General features: G+C 53.0%; 1 protein-coding gene across 3 annotated transcripts; it reads right to left on the bottom strand.

The window, feature by feature from the left end:
• Positions 1-416: 416 nt before the first annotated feature.
• On the bottom strand, positions 417-12,900 carry CACNB3 (calcium voltage-gated channel auxiliary subunit beta 3). Of its 3 annotated transcripts, none has more exons than XM_031462663.2 (13): positions 12,720-12,900; positions 5,518-5,640; positions 5,202-5,324; positions 4,621-4,736; positions 4,282-4,346; positions 4,063-4,082; positions 3,784-3,864; positions 3,522-3,580; positions 3,245-3,354; positions 2,818-2,969; positions 2,526-2,621; positions 2,252-2,401; positions 417-1,785 (listed from the first exon to the last, which is right to left on the bottom strand). In XM_031462663.2, the coding sequence occupies exons 1-13, from the start codon at positions 12,759-12,761 to the stop codon at positions 1,471-1,473; spliced, it is 1,452 nt and encodes a 483-aa protein (XP_031318523.1). In that variant the 5' UTR covers positions 12,762-12,900; the 3' UTR covers positions 417-1,470. The 3 variants fall into 3 exon arrangements, with proteins under 3 accessions (XP_031318523.1, XP_010995740.1, XP_064347004.1); XM_010997438.3 differs by lacking the exon at positions 12,720-12,900 and adding an exon at positions 9,339-9,595; XM_064490934.1 differs by lacking the exon at positions 12,720-12,900 and adding an exon at positions 8,619-9,273.
• Positions 12,901-22,707: the final 9,807 nt, after the last annotated feature.

Genomic DNA, 22,707 nt, shown 5'->3' with positions numbered 1-22,707 from the left:
GAGGGCTAGAGAGCTGCCCAGCCTGGGTTCTCCCCCAGTATTTTTATTCACACACTCTTCCTTAACCCTTAGAGAGCTGGGCAAGTATATGGAGTTAAAAATTGCAACAAATTCTGGACCTTTTGGGCCTGAGGCAGGGACGGTATAAGGCTGTGACTAAGCCTCTTCTCCACCTCCCTAAACAATTCCCTTCTGTGCTGCTGAAAGTTTCCCTCCAGGCCCTGGGCATGAGGGGGTGGGTGAAGGGGTGCCTGGAAGTGTGGTGCCTCTCCCAACTCTGTCCTTTTCCCTTCCCACTCAGTGGGTCCTTTGTGACAGAAAGGAGGCCAGGATACTTCTTTACCTCCTCCAGACTCGGTCCATCCAGTGAGGAGTTTGGCTGCTTAAGCCAACAGACAGAGAACAGGAGCCTGAGGGACTGTGGATGGTGTTTATTAGTGATGACAGTGAGGTGGGGCAGGGTCTTGGGGAGCATGCTCTGTAGGTCACACACTAGAGCCGTAAGTCAAGGGTAGCCGGGTAGATGGGCCTCTGGGGGCTGTCCACGGGATCCTATCTCTCCCCGGGATCCTATCTCTCCCCATCTAACCCTAACTTAACAAGCAGCAGCTATGGATCAGGGAATAAAGTCAGGCCCATATTCCCCAGGAGGCATGAGAGCCAAGAACAGAAATGACAGGATGCAAGAGCAAAAGAATGTGGGGGGCAAGGAGGCCCCCGAAGCTGTCCATACATTCTCCGCTACACACGCCTTCCCTTCCCAAACCCCCAATCCAGGCTGGCTCCCTTCCGCCATTTGGCTTGACCCTGTTCCTGGTCCCTGGTCCTTTCAGGTGTTAAGAAGCTTCCTGGCAGGTGAGGAGAGCCCTTCCCTTCAAGAGCTTCAGCTGTAAGGCCTTTGGCCCTAGCCTAGCCTGCCTGTGCTCCAGCCTGTGTGGATGCCCCACCCCAGCTGATGGATGGGAGTGCCACCCTGTTGGGCTTTGATTGTCTCATTTCTAATGTGTGGCAGTGAGGTGAGTGGAGGCCCTCAGACCCCAAAGCACAACCCCTGAGTCTCTTGACTGTTAGGATTACACCTGCTCAGGGACCTTGTTTCTTCCTCAGGCCGTGCTGCCCACACCCCCACCCTCTAGTCACTTTGAGGGGGCATCCCTTCCCTGAGTCTGGTGGGAAGGCCCCTGCTAAGGGGATCCTGGCCTGAGGGCACTGCCCAGTGGGGCAGCTTCTTGTGCAGGAGGAGAGGAAGGTGCCAGGGGTGCAGCACACACAGCTAGTACCTGGAATGGGAGGCTTGGGGGGGGTCACTGCTTCTCCCAGACTGCAGGCAGCCCTGGAGCTGGGGCCGGGCAGGGGGTTTTAGGGGCTGAGCCTAGTGCCAGCCTAATGCCAGTCTAACTCCAACCTGCCTGGAGCGGGCGCCCCAGCCAGCTGTGCCTGTGCCTGCCAGGGTAGGGCAGCCGGAGGCTGTCAGTAGCTATCCTTGGGCCAGGGCCGGTTGCGCTGCCAGTTCCGGTCACTGTGGTTGTGCTCCGAGTCCTGGGCGAGGAGCCGGTCTTGGGGGTCGTGTCCATTTGCACTAGGCAGCCCCGAGGTGTGCTGGCGGTGAGGCTGGTACAGGTCCTGGTAGGCATCTGCATAGTCCTCCTCCAGGTGGCGGGAGCTACGCTGTGAAGATCCTGTCCAGGCTTGGCGGGAGCTCTCGCTGGCCTCATCTGAGGGCATCAAGCTGTCCCGCTCAAGGGGTGAGTGCTCCTCACCACGCTCCCCTAGCAGCTGCTGGTTCTGGGGGCAACAACAGCTTGAAGTGAGGCAGTGCAGACCTCGCCCTGGCCTCCCTTCCACCTCTAATAGGGTGGGGGATACTCCCCCTCAACTCAGTCCCTGGGTACAGCAAATAGTGCAAGGAAGGAGAAGCATACAGGAGCATTCTTCCACCTCAGACGTGGAAAACTGGCACTTTTGACTCTTGCAAAATTCAGGCTCTGACTTCAAGACAGGCTAGGAGAACGGTTTGGAGAGTGTGTCTCTTTTGAGTCCTAGAAAGGTGGCCTCTGATGACCCATCTCATTGCTTTATTCCCCTCTCATCAGGAAGTGCCTTCGCCCATCTGCTCTAGCTCTGCACAGCAGAGCTGAGTTCTCTGATCCTTTGGCCTTCAAACTGGAGGCCAAGGATGATGCTCTGGGCAGGGAGGGGCGCTGCCTTGGCTGGCTTAGCCTGAGCATCTGTGCCTATTGGAAATGGTTACCTGAAGTCCAGGTATGGCACTGGGAGGGCCCAGAAGTCCAGGGCTGGGGGCTGGGTGGTGGGTAGCCCGCCAGTAAACCTCCAGGTACTCAGCCAGGTGCTCACAGGCATCCTCCAGCTGGTTCTCATCCAGAATTACATCAAATGACTCCTGCAGGGAGGGGAAAGGGGAAATGTTGGCTTTTTCTCAGCAGCAGTCCCCCATCTATCTCTGTCACTTCCCCAACCCTGGGAGAGCAAGAGTTGGGCACAGGAGTAGCTGCCCAGGCACTCACTGGTGGGCACTGAACAAGTTTATCATATGCCATCATCTGTACAGTCAGGTGCTTCATCTGTGACTTCCCCCGGGAACGGATGAGACGCTGGAGTACCTGAGGGAAAAGGGCAGAGCTGGGCCTAGAAAGAACTGTGCTCGTGGTACAGCATGAGGAGCAGGCGACGATGACTCAGAGTTGTGCTAAGTAAGGGGTAGGCAGGGAAAGGGAATCGGTCCCTGCGGGCAGGAACCAAGCAGAGTTGTACTGCATTCTAGGAGGGTAGCCTTCTCCATCACTGCTGCTGACTTACCTTCGGTGACGATACTTTGACAAAGACGATGATGGGGGCCAGTGAGGTCTTGGCCAGCTGTGCTGGGTGGTTGATGGTGTCAGCGTCCAACACTACTAGCTGCAGGGATTTGGCCAGCTCGAAAATGCGCTCGATCTCACTCTGTACTTCAGCTATGGAGGGAGCCAGCGAGCCGCAATGCTCACCAGTGGCTCCACCCACTTCTTACTCTGACAGGGTTTTGGGGCCTCCCAAATGTGGATGGGAAGGAACTGGAGGGAGAGGGTGTTCATCAGGGCCTGGGCAGGCAGAGGGAATTGAGGAGACTGGGGTCGGTTCTTGCCAATCCTGGGGCAAGTGGAAGGGGTTGGGCAGGAATGCAGGTTGTTGGAGGATGGTCTCACTAATGCTCGAGTAGGCAGAGGAGAAGGAGATGGGGGCTCCTCACCAATGCTGGAGCGGGCAGAGGAACGCTCAATGATGGTCCTCTTGCCAGGATTATTGAGCACAGATCTCTTTGCCAGTGAGAGGTCGGCTGTGACTCGGGTGATGGAGATCCTGGGTCGGGGTGGAGGAGCACAGCCCACCTCTAAATTTCAAGCCTAGCCCCCTCCTTACCCAGGTCCTGCCAACTTTCACTTTAGAGAAGACTTTGCTACAGGCATCTGGAAGAAGGCAATGGTTTCTCCTTGGTTCTCATGCCACCCCAGGTCAGGGCAGCTTACCTGCCATCAAACCTATGTTTGAGGAAGTCAAAGAGGGCCTTCTGCATCATGTCTGTGACCTAGGTGGGAGGGGTGAGAGGAAAGGCGTGGAACTGACTGAGGCCCCTCTTGGAGGGAAGCAGCATCCTGTGGAGCCCACCCGCTCCACATGAAGACCTTGACGAGGGGGCCTGTGGGGAGGGACATCCCCTCCCACCGTTCCTGGGCCCCTCCTGTGGTGGGCTTGGTGGAGGTGACTCTGGGGTCAGGGACTTCCTCTTACCTCATAACCTTTGAGAGAGGGTCCCACCAGCACCACAGGCCGCATGGAGGGCACCACATCATATGGGGGAACATGTTCCGCCTGCAGAATTGACCTGAGGTCAGGCAAAGTCATGGCTGTGTGTCCTGCCCTTCACCTGACTGGGGGTGGGGCAGATTCAGAAGTTCTAGGCTCCCTCCCCTCTGTGTTCTCCTGCCCCTCCAACAATGACTGCCCAGAAACCTGTCCCCAAGGCCAGAGCCATGAGCCCCCCAAGCCCAGGTCCCTTCCTTGACTCACCTGCTTTTGCTTCTGCTTGGCTTTTTGGAAAAGGAAATAAAAGATTAAAGTTGGTGAAGAGGGGAAAGGCCCTGCGGGCACGGTATTCCCTTCCCCAGAGGAGACCCTGGGCTTCTCCCAGCTCCAACCCCTTCCCACACTGTTCACCTGGGAGACTCTCCCTTCCCCTGTGTCTCAGTTTCCCACCTACCCAAGATGGGTGGGTTGAAGGGAGGCTACCTAGAGATGGAGGAGGGGAGCGTCGGTTGCCAATGTCACTCAGGCTGGAGGGGTTCCCAGATCTCCTGAGAGCAGAAAGAGAGGTCAGTAAGTGTCTGTGTGTCTGTGCTACACATCATTTAATAGCTGGATACATTTCCTTATCTTTTAGCTAGTGAGGGAAGTATGTGTGACATATGAGCATTTGCGTGTATGCATTTGTATCTGTGCGGTGAAAATGTGCACACTGCGTGTATTTGTGGGGGGATAACGTGTTGCCTGTGTGGTGATGTGGACCATGGGTAAAGTGCATGCACACCTCTGGGGTGTGTGTTTCTTGAGTCACAGCCCTGTGCTTACCTGGCCTTCTGCTCCTGCTTGAGCCGGATGCTCTCCAGACGTTGGGGGCTGGGGATGAAGGCGATGTCTCCACCCTCTTTCACCAGCCGCCCGATCCACCAGTCATTACTGTACTTCTAGGGGTGGGGTGGAGCAAAAGAGGTGGTGAGAGGAGGCCGCCCAGGCCCAGGCCTCAGTCCCGGCTTTTTGGTGTGAAGGAGTCAGGGAGCCATTCAGAGAGCTGATCTGAGGAAGGCAGCACAAGCGGCAGAGTCGGGGTCGGGGGCAGAAGAGCAGCCAGGTTTGAGGCCCCCAAGATTTCGGTGTGAGGCATCATGGCTGTCACAAGGAACCTAAGAGGCAACTAATCTCACTGCTTCCTTTACAGATCTGGAGATTGAGGCCCAAGCCAGGTCTCAGGAAGATGGAGACCCTGGGGATTAGGTCTTGCATGTGAGGGGTGTGCCGGGGTGTGTTAAGGATTAGAGTTGAGGAATTTGGGGAACTGTTTATAACTGAGGACTGAAGCAAGAGGCATGGGAACTGGGTCAAGAGTGGAGAAATAGACATTAAATGCTTTCTATTTGGAGGGAATTGCTCACCTCTTTAATGTGAAGAAAGTCTTTGGCCTCAAAGTTGACTCCAGAGCCCTGGACTGGGCACTCCTCGTCCAGTACGCCACAGTAGCTGACATTGGTCCTCACAGCAAATGCCACGGGTTTGTGCTAGAGAAGTTGACCATAGGTGCAAATGAGGGGCGCTTCAGAGTTCCCCTTCCAGTGCTCCATCAGCCTGCCCATCACACACATGCTCTTGCACACTCATGCACATCCTGCCCGTTGACCCCTTGAGACTTAGGACCTAGCACGAGTTTCCACCCAGCCTGGCCTGGCCTGCCCCCAGCCCGCAAGATGATACCTTGGCCCTTTCAAGCTGCTGCTGAGCCTGGCTCTCCACTTCACGCCGGGCACTCTCCCGGTCCTCCTCCAGGGAGACGTCTGAGTCCAGAGATGGGCGGCTGGTATAGGAGTCAGCTGAACCCTGGCATGGGGGAGATGCTGTGACCCCTGGGCTCAGGTGTGAAGGGCACTACAGAGGCACCTCCAAACCCTACAGTGGTGTCTCCACTAACCTTGGCCTCTCCATCTCCACGGGGGCAGCTGACCCCACCAGTTCCTCCTATCTCCCCGAGAAACATCCCAGTGCCTCTAGGGCTGCAGAAAAGCCAGCCTAACCCATGTGTGCTACGATCTGGACCCTTCCTCCCTAAACCTATTAATACTGCACCTTTGAACACAGCCTTCACTTCCCTCCTTCCTCCCTTTTCTCCCCTTGACCATGTCCTCCAAGACAGAGGCAAGGGAGATGTGTTGAAGATGATATATTGGAGATGATTTGGAATCTTGCGAGTCCAGAAGACCTAGCCCTCTTGTTCACAACAGCCTGCAAAGCAGCCTGGATGTTATCCCTTTAAAATGCCTGACAGGAGCACAGCCAGCCAAGTACGGTCAAGAAACATTGGTTGGCATGACACTAGCCCTGAGTGTCAGGATACAGCTACCCACCCTCTTCGATCCCATCTCCCCCAGGCCCTACCCTTCCAGGGTGAAGAGGAGGACACAGGGCTCCCAACTCCTGAAAGTTACTTCCTCCCTACTCTCCCCGCCTCCACCTACTTCTTTCCTCTCACACCTGCTGGAACAACTAGCAGCAAACAAGACAAACTGAGAAGGCAACACAAAGCTATCTCCCTGGGCCCAGGTGAGGCTGGACCACGCCTACCACCTGGCCTATGTCTCCCCACCCCTTGCCCAAGGGGATATCAGCCCTGGAGGAAGGCCACGTGGGTCCCTGGCAACCCAGCCAGGAGCAACCCTGGGGATGCTGGGGTGGGTCTTTGGTAACCTTAGCCAGGAGAGTGAGTCTGCTCACAGCAAGGATCTTTGGGCAATGAGGGTACATTTGGAGGGTCACAGAGCTCACCTTTAAGGCCATGAGGGAGATGCGAAACTGAACAAGGGAAGCTGGACCTTAGGACAGGAGGACAGAAGGCAGGATATCTGTGCTTCCCCCTCAGTGTAGGGAAAAGGGAGTCTTTTGTTTCCTGCTTTAGTTTCCCCTCTTTATGGGCAGAAGCCTGAAGTGATCCTTCCAGCAATTCTGAGATGCAGGTGGCACAGGTAAGGCAGGAGCCTAGATAAAGGGTCCACTTGGTAATGTGTGCATGTGTGTTTAGGAAAGGGAGTTTAGTAGAATGTTCTCTGAGGAACATGCCTTCAAGCCCACTGTGCATGACCACCTACAGAAGGCAGCAGAGGCCAGGCTCCGGGTGGGGAAGACAAACTCACACACCTGCTGTTGGCCACGCCCTCTGGCCCAGCCCCACCATGGGCTAGAGGGCTGGTCAGCCTGATGGCAGCCCATGTCCTAGAGCGTAAGCGCAACACAATTGTCTGTGGGAGACCAAAGGCATGAAGATAGCACAAGGTGGGGGGGGGGTGTCTTCCATTATTATATAGAGAATGTTCCCCATCTCTCTTGAGAACTTGAGGCTAGCTTGGCAGCAGGATAATGAGCGACTGAACCCCAGGAAGAACCTTTGCACCATCAGTAGAGTGGGGTCCTCCTTCCAGGGTCTTGGGGACAAGAGATACCTCTGTGGCAAATGGCTGGCTGAAGTGAATAGGGGCCAACAGGCTGGGAGGCAGGAGGCCAAGTAGAATGACCACTCACTTTAATACGTAATATCAGATGCTTCCTAGATGTCCAGACCCGTACTGGGAGAGGAGTCTGACCTTTACTCTCTGTTCTCCAGGCTCTCAGCCTAATTTAGTAACCTTCATGTCCTTGCCTGGGACACCTGGGTTACCTGGCCTCTCCCCCTAGGATGTGAATGATGGGATCTCTTCCTAAATGTCTAATGAGTGTGCTCGGAATGGAATCCCCTCTCCATTACGCCGGAGTCTCTCAAGCTCTGGTATCACTCAGGGAAGCCAGTCAGGGCTGCCCTGCCAAACGTACTCTGGGGTCTCACCTCTCCCACCTCCTGTTATGCCAAAACAGCTAGAGGCTCAGTACTCTGGAGCTGCCAGGAGTTGGCACCGTGCCCTGGTGGTGCCCCCCTCGCCTGGTGAGTGTGTGGGCAGGCTGCAGCTCCACTCTTGCCTGGCACGGGGGAAGGAGAGGAGGGAGATGAGCCGTTGGATTTATTTAGAGCCTGATTTCCCTCCTACTGCTTCAGAGGGGGCCTCAGGGAGAGCAAGGAGCCAGCTGAGAGAAGGGGAAGTGGGGGAGGGTGATCCAGGAACCAGAGGGGCTGGGGGGTGAGTGATGGGTTAGCAGGCTGCCCCCTCACACCATCCACATGTCGATCTTTACCTTCCAACAACCCCTGCTTTCTCAACCAGGGACAGGAAGAACCTTCTAGGGCCCTCCAGCCCCACAGAGAGGTTCATTTTCCAGCTCACCTTGGCACCCTGGGCCGTGCCAGCTGTCCCTTCAACTGTCAGAAAGCGGTGTCCACCAGAGCCTTGAAAATCATCTGCTCTAGCAGCAGTGTAATTAGCCCCAGAGGCCCAATGGGGAACTGGGCCCAGCAGGAGCCCAGTCCGGAGAAGGACTGACAGCGGCCTATTCTAAGCCGGAGAACTCATCTATCCTGGGCTTGGCAGCAGGAGAGGGGAGAAGACTCAAACACTCCCCTCTAGGCCCTGGAGTGCTCCTCCCTCCTTACCTATCAGGGACCCCTTCAAGCCATCTCGTTGCTCTCATAAGGAGACATTCTTGCCTCCTTAAATGTTTGAGAGAAGGGACTAAGAAGCTGCTGCCCATCCTTGCCCCATCTTTCCAGGCACTCTCCCTGCTCTCTGAGCTCCGGGAATCACTGCCTAATGAGCTGATTTGTCTCAGTGGGTCAGGAGATAAAAGGAAAGAGGAGAATTAAATATTTATCAGTTGCCTGGTTCTCTGAGCAAAGAGCTTCCTCTCCATCCCCAGGCCCTCAGTTCCTCTGGCCTCACCTCCAGGTCCTCCATGCTGAGCAGGAGCTCAGGATGCCTGCTGCTCTTAAGATGCCTCAGCAGGAGGAGTGGAATGGATGGGGCTCAGTCAGCTGGCCCACCCATGTGCAGGGTGCCCAGTTTTCAGCCTAGGGGAGAAGCCGGGCTAAAGACACGGTGAGGAGATAAGGCAACACTCAGATGGACAGCAGAAGGGGATAATGGAGGTCCTCAAGTTTTATGATCCTTCTCTCCGAAGAGGCTGGGATCGGATTTTCTGCTGTTCTCCAGGCTCCCTAATTTGTCCTTTACTTGAGGCACAGGAGGTCTGGATTGGCTCCCTCTGCAAGAGCCCCAGCTTCCGCTATAGCTGTCGTGTTCAGACCCCACAAATCCTCCCTTGGGAACTCCGGGCATTGAGGGAGGCCTCTCTAAAGCCTCTGTGCCCTCAGCCTCGAGCCCCTCCTCCCTCTACCCTTCTGTCTTGGGCTGTGGAGCCACCTGCTCCGAGCTCTTCCGCTACGCTAGCCCCTCTTTGCACACCCGAAGCCCCCTGCTCTAGGGCTGGGGCGATGGGGACCCTCTAGCATGAAAAACCCATCTCCCCACTTTCCTGGAGCGCCCCCCTACACGCCTGCCCCGTCACAGAGGCGTTTTTCAAAGTCCTGAACTGGGGGAAGGGTCCGAGGGAGAGGATGTCACCCCAACTTCCCCACCCCCACCCTCCCCGTGGGCACTCACCGCCTCCGAGTCCTCAAACCCGGGCACGTAGGAGTCGTCATACATGGGGGAGTCCAGGTGGGGGGAAGCGAGCGGCGCCGGGGGCGGGAGCGGCCCGGAGGCAGAGGCGAGGACAGCGGGCCGCGCCCGGGAGATGCCACTGAGCCCCGCAGCCCTGCGGGCGGCGGCGGAGAGCGAGAGAGCGCGAAGGAGCGAGCGAGCCGCGAAGACCAGCTGCTCCGAGCTCAAATCACCGCTCCCCCCCCACCCCGCAAACCCTGCCGGTCCCACCCCGAGCGCGGCTGAGGAATCTGGCGCCGGCTCCTACAACAATAGTGCCCGCCCACCTGACCCCCCCTCTCCCTGCGAGCGGGCGGGGGCGGCGGCGGGGGGCGCCGGCCACGGGGGGAGCCGGAGACCCGGCCGGGAGAGGGTGGCCGACGGGCGCTGGGTATAAGGTGGGTCCCCAGGCACCTATAGGGCAGAGGGGCGGCGGGAAGGAAGGGGAGGAGAGACTGCGGGCGGGGCGGATCCAGGCTTGAAGGAGGCGGGGCGAGGAGAGATGCGGAGACAGAGACGCTCGGCAACCCAGGAAATACTCCGCCGGGAAACAAAGGGCTGGAGCGGGGGAGGGGAGGGGGCGCCGCGGAGACGAGACCCAGCGGAGGAAGGAGAGGGCGCAGGTTACGCGAAGGCGGGGGCCAGAGAAAGGAGGGACGGAGACAGAGGGAGGAAGGGGGGAGGCAGGAAAGTGGGGAGATTTGGGGAGACCGAGGAGGCGGGGCGGGGGCGAGCGGCAGACGGGGGAGGGGCGGCAGGTGTGAGGGCGGCGTGTCTGGGCCCTGGCGGCCCGGGAGACTCCAAAATCAAACCCCGCTGTGGTAGTGGGGAGAAATGGGTTTAGGGACCCCAGGCCAATGCCAAGAAAGTAGCCCCTGCTCCCCCCTCCCCCGGCTCTCGGCCCCCTCACTCCTGGGACCCTTGCAGCAAAGGGCCTTGTTGCCCAACCCGTGCGAAGGGTGAGGTTTTGGGTCCGGCCACCCCACACCTGTTGCGCGGGCAGATTTCATCCTAGTCTGGCCAGGATGGGGGTTCCCTTCCTCACTTCTTTGCCAAGGACTGTGCCAGGCATTGCCAAGGCATCCGTGGAAACCGGCGGAGGGAGGGGCTGTTTTAGGCAAGCCTAAAAGGAGGAGGAAAGGAACCAGAGAGCGGAGGTAAGGGGATTGTTGTGTCTGGGACAGAAGGTGCGATCCTGGCCACACTGGGGTTGGGAGAGGAAGAGCAAGTCTCCGCAGAGTCACTATTGTAAGGCAAGATGCCCTCTTTAGCAAAAGGATGGGGGTGGGGTGGGATGGCCGGTATCCCGATTGGAGCCACCTGTACCAATCAGTCTCTTTCAAAGGGGCACTAACGTTTGAGATTAGAGACGGAGAAGCAGTACTTATCTTCAGGAAACTTTCTCAGAGAACCACCTATCTGAGCTCCCTCCTTTTTTCATGTCCTGAGCAAAATTATTCCTTTGAATTTTGATTGCCTACCTACCTTCCTTCCCTCTCACCCCCAGGGGGATGTGAGATACACAGAGGGTTACACTTGGAGAGCTTCGGAGCTCAGTCCTTCGCCGTTCCCAGTGTCTCACACTCAGGAGGGTGAATCAGAAATTTGCTCATCCCCTTACCTTCCTGGGCTACAAGGGAATTAGAAAACCAAAACTTTGACAGGGTTTGATGAGATCTGTAGTAGGGAAGCACTCTGTACGGGAGAGAGGAAGACCACCCAAACCACCTGGCTCCCACTTCTTTCACTGGTTCGTGTTCCCTTGGCAAGAAAAAGAGAAGGGGCCTCATCTTAAGACCGTCTTTAGTCTGCCTTTAGTCTGCCACCACCCTGTTTGAGTGGTGCAGTCCAGCCCTGCCCAAATTCATCCTCCTGCTGAATTTGGCAAACAACTTTGTTGGAGTCCTGTGGCTCACTATTGAGGGAGACAGTCCTTTTTCACAGTTCCCACTCCTGAGTCCAGCACCATTTGGGAGTTGGTTATATGTTGGATTCCTCTGTATTGGAAGATCCCAGACACTCTGTCGTCTCACTTTGTGCCCTCTCCCAGTCTCTTAGTATTCCTTATATCATATTATTCTGTCTCTTTGTCCTGTTCAGTCATTCTGTCTCTTATGCTATTCAGTTCCTTCTGTCCTTCCAGAGAAGCAGAAAGAAGGCATGAAATGTGAAAGAATAAGACCCTCAGGGTGCTCTCTCTTGGGAGATGATTCTAAACAAGACAGCTGCTGGGGCATCTACTTCTCTCCCCATCTCTGAATTTACTCCCCTGGCCTCTCCTTTTGGGACTCCCTCCACCATCAGGGTGTCCTGGGGACTGTAGGTAACAGTGGATCTGCCATCAACCTCACTCATTAGTCACACACCTTGTTCTCTTCATCCCCATCTGGGATGGTAGTGCCTAAGTCTGCTCATGAAGCAAGCATTGCCATGCCAACCACCTCCAGGAGACGTGTACAAGTTTCTCATACCTGGGCCCATCCCCTGGGTCTTTCAGAAGCTTCACAGCCTCTCTCCCTCATTCCCTTATCTCTGCCCCCTTCCATTTCCTGCCTCACCCACCACCTGCCCGCTCCAGTTCTCATGGCAACCTATTGACTTCCTGTCCTGTAACAAGACGTGTGCCTGTCAATCTACACATGGTCCCTAACCCTTTGTTTTTCCCAGGAGGAGCATAGAGAGCTGAGGGCGGGGCGCGGGGGAGAGGGGGATAAAGATTGGAGGAGAGGATTCCTCCTGTTCTCTTTCTAGGAGAGAGCAGTTAGACTGGCAGCTGGCAGATACCCAAGGCATGGAAGCAGGACATGTGGTGGGGGGCGAGCCTGAATAACCAGGTTTGGGAGTTGGAATTCTTGGGAGCTTCTGGAATACATTCTAGCTTCTCCTAAAAGTGCACTTAGGAAGCTAGGAAGATCTCAATCTCTGAGCATCAAATGGGGAAACTGAGGCAGGAACTAGGATCTCTGGGAAGTCCTCCCCAGCAGTATTTAAGATCTGGATAAAACCAAAGCCCCTAGCATCCTAGCTGCTGGGCTGCCCCAGGGAGTGGCATCAGGGGAGGTTGGCAGAGCACCACCCCCCATATCTAGCCTCTTTTCTGGTTCCTCAGACAGCCCTCCGCTCCCATTTCCCAGTCCCAGTGCTTAGAAGCTGCTAGCTCTGGCTGCTCCCTCCTTTCCTACCTGCCTCATCTACCCTTAGCCTCACCTCCTTGGCCTCCCTCCCTCCCCATCACTGCAGTCTCCCCCAAATGCCAGCCCTCTTCCTAGCTCTCCTCCGACCCACTGGGGTGTGTTAACGGGATTTTCTCCCACCCACTGGGGAGGGGGCCCCCGCGTTTACCTCATTCAGCAGGAAGGTTGCACTGGAGTCAGAAAAAGACATAGACCGGGCTGGCGGCCTCTCCCCCTTCCCCGGGCCAGGGGCTCCGAGGCGGGAACAGGACCCAGCCGCTGCTCTGCACACTGGCTCCCGCCTGCACGCCTGGCCTCGCCCCACGCCCGCCGGGCTCCAACGCCTGCTCCCTTCCCTCTCTCCGGGTTCCCTCCCCCTTCCTCCCTCCCTCCCTCCCTCCCTCCCTCTCTCTCTCTCTCTCTCTCTCCCCCCCCCTCCCCCTCCCTTTCTCGCCGCCTCTGTCATTCTCTCCCTCCTCTGTCGCCTTTCAATCCTGCTCTCTACGTTTCCATCTCTGCCTCCTCTCTACGGTTCCTTTTCCCTGTTTATCTGGGTGCCTTCCACTGTCCTTCCATCCCCATATCTTGCCTACCTTCTCCGACACCCCCCGCCTCCCTTCCTCCTCAACCCGCTCCCCAGAAAAGGGACTCTGGAGCTCCCACCGCCGCAGGCAGAAGGCGGGAGTAGCTCAAGGGCTGCCCAGGCTCCAGAGCTTTAAGGCGGAAGGTTCCGCTCCCTCCTGGCCCCAGCTCTGTGCGCCCGGCGCCCATCCTCCAGCGCCCGAGGAAGAAAGGCGCTTCGGTCCCAGCGACGGCTTCGACCCGTCCTCAGCAGAGGAAAGGATCGAAAAGGACTATTGCTCGTGTACGCCTCGCTTGCCCCAGCGTCAAGCCCTCCTTCTGGGTTCCGGGGAAACCACGCCCACGCACCCGCCCCAGGCCCAGACCCGGTGGCTCCTACGGGATCCAACTGGAGAGAACCCAGCCGGGATGCACCCGGCGCCTGGGGAGCCTCTTCTGTAATTCCTCTCTTCTGGGTTCTGGGGCCGCGGGACTCCGCCCGCGAAGGCGAAGCGCGAGGTGAAGCGAGGTGGCTCCCCCACCCGCTGCAGCGCCCCCTGGGCTCACTCGCCGGCGGCCGCACACGCCCTCCAGGAGGCGGCACCCGTCCCGGGGTCCCGTCTGTTGACCAGCAGGGGTCCGGCCCTGCCAGCAGGAGGCGCTGTCTTGGTCAGAGCAGAGGCGGCGCAACCCAGACCCCGGCCGAAGCCCAAGACAAATCTCTCTCCCCTATCCTCTTCGTGGTCCCACCTCCATACCCCTAGTATGGGACTCCCCACCGGGGCTCCTTTGAGATCTTTGGCCATTCTGGAGCCTTTGGCCGCTCCTACCTCCATCCTGGTTTCCAGGGGCGCCCCCGCCGAGCCCGGCAGCGTCCCGGCCCGGCCTAGGCAGCGGGGAGTACGAAGTCGCGGGGCTGTTCCTCGGGTCAGTACCCTCTCCCGTCCCCTTCGGCAGGCACGTCAAATAGGACAAGCCCAAGTTCTGGCGGGGGAAGGGGGGTGCGGGGGTGTAGACCCAGCCAGCTCTCTCCCTGCACCTTTCTGAGCGGATCAGCTTCTCATTGGTCCCTCCACACCCCCAATTTCCTCAGTCTGGACTCTTCGCTATACTAAAGACGGAGGCTGGAGGGGAGGGAGGGGGTGGCTGACCCCCTTGCGGAGACAGACACACCCTGAGGCGAGACGACCGGAGTCCCCAGCTTCCCCCTCGGCATCACTTTAGAACTCTTCCCTTTCAAATCAAGGGCATTCCACCGTCCCCCCAAGGCCCTTCTTTTAATTCCCTTCCCCTGGGGGTTCCCAGAACCCCTCCCCTCAATCCTCAGTCCCTAAGGATCTTGGAAGACTTCCCTCCCTCTCTGTTCAGCTGACCCTGCTCTTGCCCCTATTCCAGAGGGAGCTAAATTGGGGGAGAATCAGTTCTCCTCTCTCCACCCCCAGCTCCTCCTCAGGCTTAACCTGGAAAGTGCTTTGGAAGGGCGCCTCCTCCACTCCATCTGTGGTCTAGTCCAGTGGGCCCTGGATCCTCTACCACCCACTTACCCCCAAGTTACTCAGCATCAACTATTCAGAGGAGATAAAGAGGCTGTGTGTGTGTGTGTGTGTGTGTGTGTGTGTTTAAAATGTGCATAGAGGTTTTTATGTTTTTTGTTTTGTTTTGGCTCTAATAGAGGGAGCAGAAGCTTTGCTTTTCATTTGGCCATAAGACCTGGAGGGTGAGAGGCCCCTCCCTACACCCCCGCTGACCACAGCTAATGGACTAGCTCCTCTGGGCCTTGGGGCAGCTTAAGTTTCCATAGGAGAAGGGTGGGGGCGGGGGCGATGGCCAAGGCAAGCAATTGTCCCTGGCTTCCCTCTCCCTCCCTCCCTTCTTCCCTCCCTCCTACCCAAGAACCTATAGCCTAGAACACCACCTCTCTCTCCATCCCTTACTTTAAAATAGAAATATCAATGACTTCTCTCTGAGCCTATCAGAGGGAACCTAGGTGCACAGGGGCAGCTCAGCACCCTTCACTTTTTCTCATTTCCACTCCAGCTGCTGGAGCATGCAGCCCTCTCTTCTGTCACAAAGAGCCCTCTCTTCTGTCTGCCTCGGTGTGAGGTGACTGGCAGGATTATCCCTCTTGGGCCCTGTCCAGGACCCACGCAGTCTTCCTCCCCGCTTTACCCCTGGGTACCCCATCTATGATTCTGACCTCACCGTATCTGGCACCCTGTTAAGAGGGGCCTCTAGCCTGGGTGCACTTCTGTGAGCCATGCTTAGCCTGGCCCCTTCAGGTCCTCAGCTGCAGCCTTCATCCCTGCTCCCTGGAGTCAACTGACCCTCTTCTCTGACCTCCAGGTTGTCAGGACCTCAAGATATTTGGCAGGGTCTCTGCTGGCTCTTTTGACTAGCCTTGTGCAGATACAGCTCTGCACAGGAGGTTGCCCTACTAATCTGGAGTTGGATTTCAGTCCCCACTTGCCTCCCCAGCAAGGCATACCCCACACAGCTGTACTTGGTGGTCCTGGCATTGGAAAATCTGTGTACCACAAAAGACAGAGAACAAAGATCACCGTGTCCATCCCTTTGTATCTACTGTACTGAGAGCTTCAGAGAAAGCTCTGTGGAAGTGGTTTCCACAGGGAATCCCCATTGCCAAGTCCAGATATTCCTCTGAGGAAGTTCCTCTAACATCAAACCTCAGTCCCTCCTGCTGCAATCTCTGTCTTCTCTTTCTGGGCTCTGCCTTTGGGCCCATGGTGATATTTGATGCTTTGAGGCACTTTCACGCTCCATCCCCTGACGCAGCATTTGCTATAAATATGTCTGAAGAGTTTTTTGCTGACAGTGCCCGGCAAGACTGCACCTTCCTTCCCACATCAGGCCTCTCTAGAGGGACTGGGCTCTCAGCTATGGGCTTCAAGACCCAGCTCTCACCTGCTCTGGGGCCGGCAGTGTGACTGCTCTGTGGACTTGGGGATGCCTTTTCATACCTGAGAAAGAGGGAAGGAAAGAAGGCTGAGCTTCTTCACCCTCATTCTCTTGCTGCCTAGAGTCTGGCTCAGCCTGGCACATAGTAGGCGCTTGATATATGTTTATTTTAGTCTTAGGTCTCAGTTTCCATTGCATGTGATTGGTGATTCCAATTCCACAAAATAAACTAGGGAGAGGAACAAGGCTGGGACATGAGCAGAACTCTAGGGCTGTCCTGGGTGGAGGAAGGGGTGTGAGAGGCAGACTCCCAGGATGGCCTAGGGAATGGGGTGCTGGTCTAGACTTGACCACCTTCTCTCCTTGCTCCTCCCAAACTCTTAACACTTTAGGACTCTGAATCACAGCACTGCCCGAGGGGTCAAATCCTTCGTCCACTCCCACATATTTACAAGCTTTGAAAACATCAGAGGTTTGCCAGAGAAGCTGAGGTTGAAAAGAGATGGGGTGGGGTGGGGAATCCCTGGGAAAAGTCCAGAGACTCAGATTCCAGGCAGGGTGGGAAAAGAGTTCTTCCAGTGGGAGCAGTGGAAGCATCCCAGGGCTTCCAAAAGTTGAAACAGAAGGCCTGGGGCATCCTAATTTAGGGGGTGGGGATGCTGACAAGAGACTGGGGGTGGCCGCAAGAAGGCTCAGGGCCATGAGGGGTAAGGCTGACCCTGATATACAGCTGGAGTGAGTGGGATGTTTGGATGCTTCCTCTCTGCCCCTCTGGCTCAATGTCATTCCTGGGCTCCTTTATCTCTCATGGGACCCCTGACTCAGCCCACATCAGAGCCCCTCTCTAACAAGAAGTAAGGGGGAGAGGTACCAGTGATGGGCCAGAGGCTGGGTACTCTCCTACTTGCTTGCAGTAGCCCTCTGGCCCACCCCCAGCTCCCACCCCTCTCAATGTAAGGATATGAGCTGTGGTAGTCATCTCCAGCTCAGAATGAGGGCACAGTGCCTGCAGCCTCCCCAGGAATGAATTATTGAAGAGAACATAGTGCTGGCTGCTGATGGCAGCTGCCCCTGGGGTCCACTGTTGCCTCTCACTCTGCTTCTCAGGCTCCTTCACCAGCTCCAAGGGGGATGGGGGCTGGGAGCCTGGGAAGGGAGAAAAAGGACTGGTGGGGAGTTGCGGCCCCTTGTTATGGACCATGAGGGTGGAGGGGGCTGGTATCTACCCTGGAGCCAGGTTGGGAAGTGAGCCTGGAAGACCCTTGACAGAGGGACTGCCCATTGTTGGAGGTGTGGACTCCTACATGGAGTAACACAGAGCCAGGAGCCGGATCCTTCTTTGACCTGGAGTCAGCACCAGTAAGGATCATTAGGTCATTCAGGGATGCTCTGTGCAGAGCCCTCTGTCCCTCCCTGGGGAACAAGGCTGTGCTGGGAAGGCAGGAGATCCACAGAGCTGGAAACGTGTGTCAGCTGACAGGGGTACAGTTAAGTGTCAGAGTCCTAGGTAGGCCACCCAGCCTGGTGGAAAGAAACACAGGATTTGGAGTCTGAAAACCAGACGGCAAATTCTTGCAGGCTGGTGACTTAGAAATAGTTTCCTTACCTTTAAAAGGGGGAAAGAACAGTGCTTGCTTAAGAGGTTCTGTGAGAATTTAACAGGAACCTTTGTATTTCATAAACTGTAAATTTCTGTGTAGAAGTTGGTTGTCATTATAAACACAGCACATAGTGGAGAGAATCTGTACGGAGTCCTGATCTGGGTTGCAGTCTATGCCCTTTGACGAACCCTTAGTCCATCCACTTCTGCAGTTAAATGACTTTTCAGAGGCCACTATCAATGGTTGGATCTGGATTCAGACCCAGATCTTCAGATTCTACCACCTGGGTTCTTTCCATTACACCATGTGGGCTGGATACTTTGGTCCACTCTGACCTTCCACGGCCCACTCAGCACTGGGGACCTCCCTGAAAAGTCCCCCACACCCGGATGCCACAGCGATTAGGACTTCATTCCTTTGCGTTATGTGTGGCCACACCCCTCTCTCCTGCAGGAATAACGCTGCAAGTACATTTCTTGACTTTCCCCTGAGGCAGCAGAAATGATATTATTGGGTATTAGAATGAAGTTTAAAAAATGACTTCTTATTATTACAGAAGCAGAGTACTTATATATGGTAGAAAATTAGAAAATACAGACAAGCAACGAGAGAAAACAAATCAAAACAGACAATTCCCACCACCCAGAAATGACCATGCTTAATGCTTTTGGTGTAATCCTTCTGGGTTTTTTCCCTTAAAATTAAAAAAAAATTGAGATAACTCAATTGTATAAAATGCACAAATGTTAAATGTACAGTTTGATAAATTTTTGCATGTATATATATCAATATATCTGTATAAACACATCCAAGTCAAAGTTTATATTATCCTCACTCCAGAATATTCCTCATGCCCCTGCACGGTCAGTATCCAGCCTCTTGTGGTAATGGTTATTTAAACTCTTATCACCATAGATTAGATTTGCTGCTTTCTTTGTGTAAAAAATTTTTTCCCATTTATGGTATGTTTATTTATTTAAACATTTTTTATTGATGTATAATCAGTGTACAATGTTGTGTTAACTGATTTGCTTATTCTTGAACTTCATATAAAAAGGATCATACAGCATGTACTCTTTTGTATTGGGTATCTTTCCCACAGCATTATATATATTTTTCTTTTTTTTGGTGGGAGGTGACGTAATCAGGTTTATTTATTTAGTGAAGGTACTGGGGCTTGAACCCAGGATCTCATGCATGCTAGGCATGCACTCTACCACTGAGCTACACCCTCCCCCTCAGCATTGTATTTTTGAGATTCATCCTTGTTGCATTTATTAGCAGTTTGCTCTTTTTTTTTTTTTTTTTTTTGGTGTAGTATTCCACTGTTAGAATATACCAAAACTTATTTATCATTTCTCCTGTTGGTGAACATTTAGGATGATTCCAATTTTGTCTATAATGAACAAAATTGCTATGAACATTCTATATTCATTACTATGAACATGTGTCTTTGATAGACTATGAACTCATTTCTCTTGGATATGTATATACCAAGAAATGGAATTACTGAGATACAGGGTAGACTGTATCCTTTTTTATTCACACATGCACGCAAACACACACACACACACACTCACAAATGAATGCTTTTTTATAACCTACTTTTTTTCAGTCAATGCTCTCCACTTTTCCATTTCATTAATTTTCATTCTATCTAATCCCAGTCAATATTCAGATCTCTCCCATTGGCCCGCCAAATGTTTTCTATAGCTGATATGCCGTAATCAGTATGCAATCAAGGACCACACATTACATCCTGTAAGACCTTGCGGTAGGCTCTTGCTGGCTGTTGGCTGGGTATGTGAATCAGTTCCTTGTCATGTGGCCCTCTACCTAGGTCTACACGCAACATGGCAGCTTACTTCTAAGAGACAGAGAAAGAAAGAGAGAGAGAGACTAGAAGTTGCAGTCTTTTTGTACCTTAATTTTGGAAATGACCTTGCATCATTCTTGCTGCATTTTATTGCTTAAAAGCAAGTCACTAGAACCAGCCTACACTCAGAGGGTGGGGTTCCACAAGGACTTGAACACCAGAAGGCAGGGATTATTGGGAGCCATTTCAGAGCTGCCTACCAATACATTGTAACTGGGAAAATGTGTAGTAATTTAAAGGGCACTGTGTTTATATATATATATATATATGCAAATACTTCCATCTCCATTTTATGGATGAGGAAACTGAGTCTAAGAGAGAGCTTCCTTTTTTATCCTGTCTAACACAGATCCCTCCAGTTACTTTTTATTACATGTTAATTTCCCATAACACACTTTAAAAAAGAACTTCATTTGTAGAGCAGTTTTCAGTTCACAGCAAAACTGAGCAGAAAGTACAGATTTCCCATATACACCCTGCCCCTACACATGCATGGCCTCTCCCACAATTAACATCCCACACCAGAGGAGTACGCTTGAAATCAATGGAGTCTGATTCTGATGCATCATTATCACTCAAAGTCCATAGTTTACACTAGGGTTCACTCTTGGTATAGCACATTCTTTGGGTTTTGACAAACGTGTAATGACATATATCCACCATTGTCGCATCCTACAGAAGAGTTTCACTACCCAAAAATCCTCTGTGCTCTGAATGTCTGTTCATTCATCTCTCCCTGCAAGCCTTGGAAACCACTGATCTTTTCACTGTCTCCATGGTTTTACCTTTTCCAGATGGTCATCTAGTTGGATTCATGCAGTATGCAGCTAGATTCTGCAGTACACCTTTCACGATATCTAATTTTCTTATTCATTTGTCTTCTTGTTTACGCTCTGCCTGCCTGGACTCGAATACAAGTTGCATGAGGGCAGGAACCTTGTTTGTCCTCTTTGCTTTATCCCAGGACTGACCTAGAATTGTTCCTGCTACCTAGTAGGCATTCACGGATAATTGTTAAAAGGAAGAGTACGTTTTGAGATTTGTCTGTGTCACATTTTAACTGATTGGAATTCAAGTCTCCCTGACTTCACAACCCAAATGGATTTGTTCATGACACCACATTGGGAAGGGAAGAAGGTGATGGTGTGTGGGATAGGGAAGAGGAAGAGCAGGGGAGGAAAGAGAGGAGGAGGCTAGGGGGCAAATAGCTTGTCTACAAAATGCACTTAGCCGAGGAGGCAGCTCAGGAGCTTTCCCCAGAGAGCTCTGCCCCAGCAAGAACCTTTGTCCTGGTTCTTCTCGACATGGTTGACAGAAGCTCACATTTGTTTTAAGCAAACAAAAAATTTTACCTAATATTAAGGAAGGCCAAAAAGAAAACAAACAATGAAAATGCATGAGCTGTGACATACTCCAGGAGAGACTGAAGTAGAAAGTTTCCATTCTCACTACAGCTTGCTTTAACCTCGGACTCCCAGACGTGGGCTCTTTGTGTATCTTGCCCCCCAGAAACTGCTACCCAATTCCAAAGATTTTTTATTTATTAATTTTTTTTTTATGGTTCTGCAGTCCCCTTGTATGCCTTCCGGGTTTCCCTGCCTTCCAGCTCCCAGCCTGTTTGTGTCTGTGGGTGTGAGGACACACTAAGATGCCCTGGGCAATAAAAAGATGATGATGATTCCTGTGCAGTGAAAAACAACTCAGCTGAAAAAAAAAATCAGTTTAACAAAATTCTGAATATTTCCATGATAAATTTGATGTCTAGGGGAAAATGTCAGCTATCAAATTATTTCTAAATAAATCTTCTTTCAGTGCCCTTATTTTGCTGGCACCTAGCATTCAGCACACCTATTGAGTGAACAGTCAACTGTTACACCCCTGAGACCCCACCTCTGGGGGAAATGTGAAATTCAGGGGAATCACAGTATATTGTCAACTTTCCTCATATGAAGTATATTCCTGTTGGCATTAAAACTCTGAATGGACCTTTCCCCTAATTTTTATTTTGAAAAAAAAAATGTAAACTGTTGGCATTAAAACTCTGAATGGACCTTTCCCCTAATTTTTATTTTGAAAAAAAAAATGTAAACTTTTCTGTAGGTTTAAAGTTGGAAGAATAATATAACTATATATCCTTTTCACCTAAATTCACTGGTTGGTAGTGTTTCCCCACATTTACTATGTAGATGTGTGTTTTTGCTGAACCATTTGAGAGTCAGTTCCAGACATCAACTGCATTCCTGAATACTTGATCACGTGTTTACCAAGAACAGAGACATTTCTCCATGACCACAAAACATTATCACACTCAGGAAATTTAACTTTGTTAGAGTGTTATCTAACATATAGTCTGTTTCCAATTTCCCCAACTGCCCCAACAATGTCCTTAGGACTAGAAAATAAAAACAAAATCTGGGATCCAATCAAGCACCATAGATTACATTAGTTATGTCTCTTTATTTGTTTGTTTGTTTGTTTGTTTGTTTGTTTGTTTATTTATTGGAGGTACTGAGGATTGAACCCATGACTGTGCATTCTAAGCACATACTCTACCACTGAGCTGTACCCTCTCCCCTAGTTATAACCTTTCCATAAAACTATAATATTTCCTCAGCTATTTTTTTTCTTCCATAACATTGTTAATTTTGAATTGTTCAGGCCCCTTGTTTTAGAAATATACCTCAATTTGTCTCCTTGGGATCAGATTCCGTTTAAAGATTTTTGGTAGGAAGACGAGAGAGGTGACATGGTGTCCTTCTCAGTGCATCCCATGGGAGATGTATGATGTCAGTCTGTCCCATTTTTGGTGATGTTAAATTTGGTCACCTGGTTAAGGTGGCGCTCATGGCATTTTTCTTCATTGGGGAGGATGTTACCTTAAGAGGAGAGAAATGAGGAGAGCTGGAAGGAAGAGTGAGGACCAAAGAGAAGAGGCCCAGAAAGGAAGGGCTAAGGATGTTCATCATTTTTCCTGGGGCCAAGACTGTACAAAGTGACGAGGTGCTTCCTGTTCTCTGCCGCACAGCCTTGGAGCCAGCCTGAGCCAAGCCAGCAGCGACTGAAGTATCTTTCTCCCCTCCCCTCCTCTTCCCTTGAGCCCAAGTCCTGGACTAAGTAAGGGCTGAAATCCACCTGGGTCAAAATCCAGTTAGAAAGGACTCCTTGTCTTGCGTGTCTGCTACCCACATCTGTGTGATGGTGCC

This window comes from Camelus dromedarius, chromosome 11 (genome assembly GCF_036321535.1).
Source record: "Camelus dromedarius isolate mCamDro1 chromosome 11, mCamDro1.pat, whole genome shotgun sequence".
NCBI lineage: Eukaryota > Metazoa > Chordata > Mammalia > Artiodactyla > Camelidae > Camelus > Camelus dromedarius.
Note: the sequence above shows the minus strand (reverse complement) of the source record. Positions and strands in the feature narration are given on the sequence as shown.

Excerpts from the sequence above, each read along its gene's own strand:
- CACNB3 (XM_010997438.3), bottom strand. The coding sequence starts at position 9,383 with ATGTATGACGACTCCTACGTGCCCGGGTTTGAGGACTCGGAGGCG. Across the intron at positions 4,347-4,620 it reads AAGCAGGAGCAGAAGGCCAG|GAGATCTGGGAACCCCTCCA; the intron begins GTAAGCACAGGG and ends TTCTGCTCTCAG. Across the intron at positions 3,355-3,521 it reads AAACATAGGTTTGATGGCAG|GATCTCCATCACCCGAGTCA; the intron begins GTAAGCTGCCCT and ends ACCCCGACCCAG.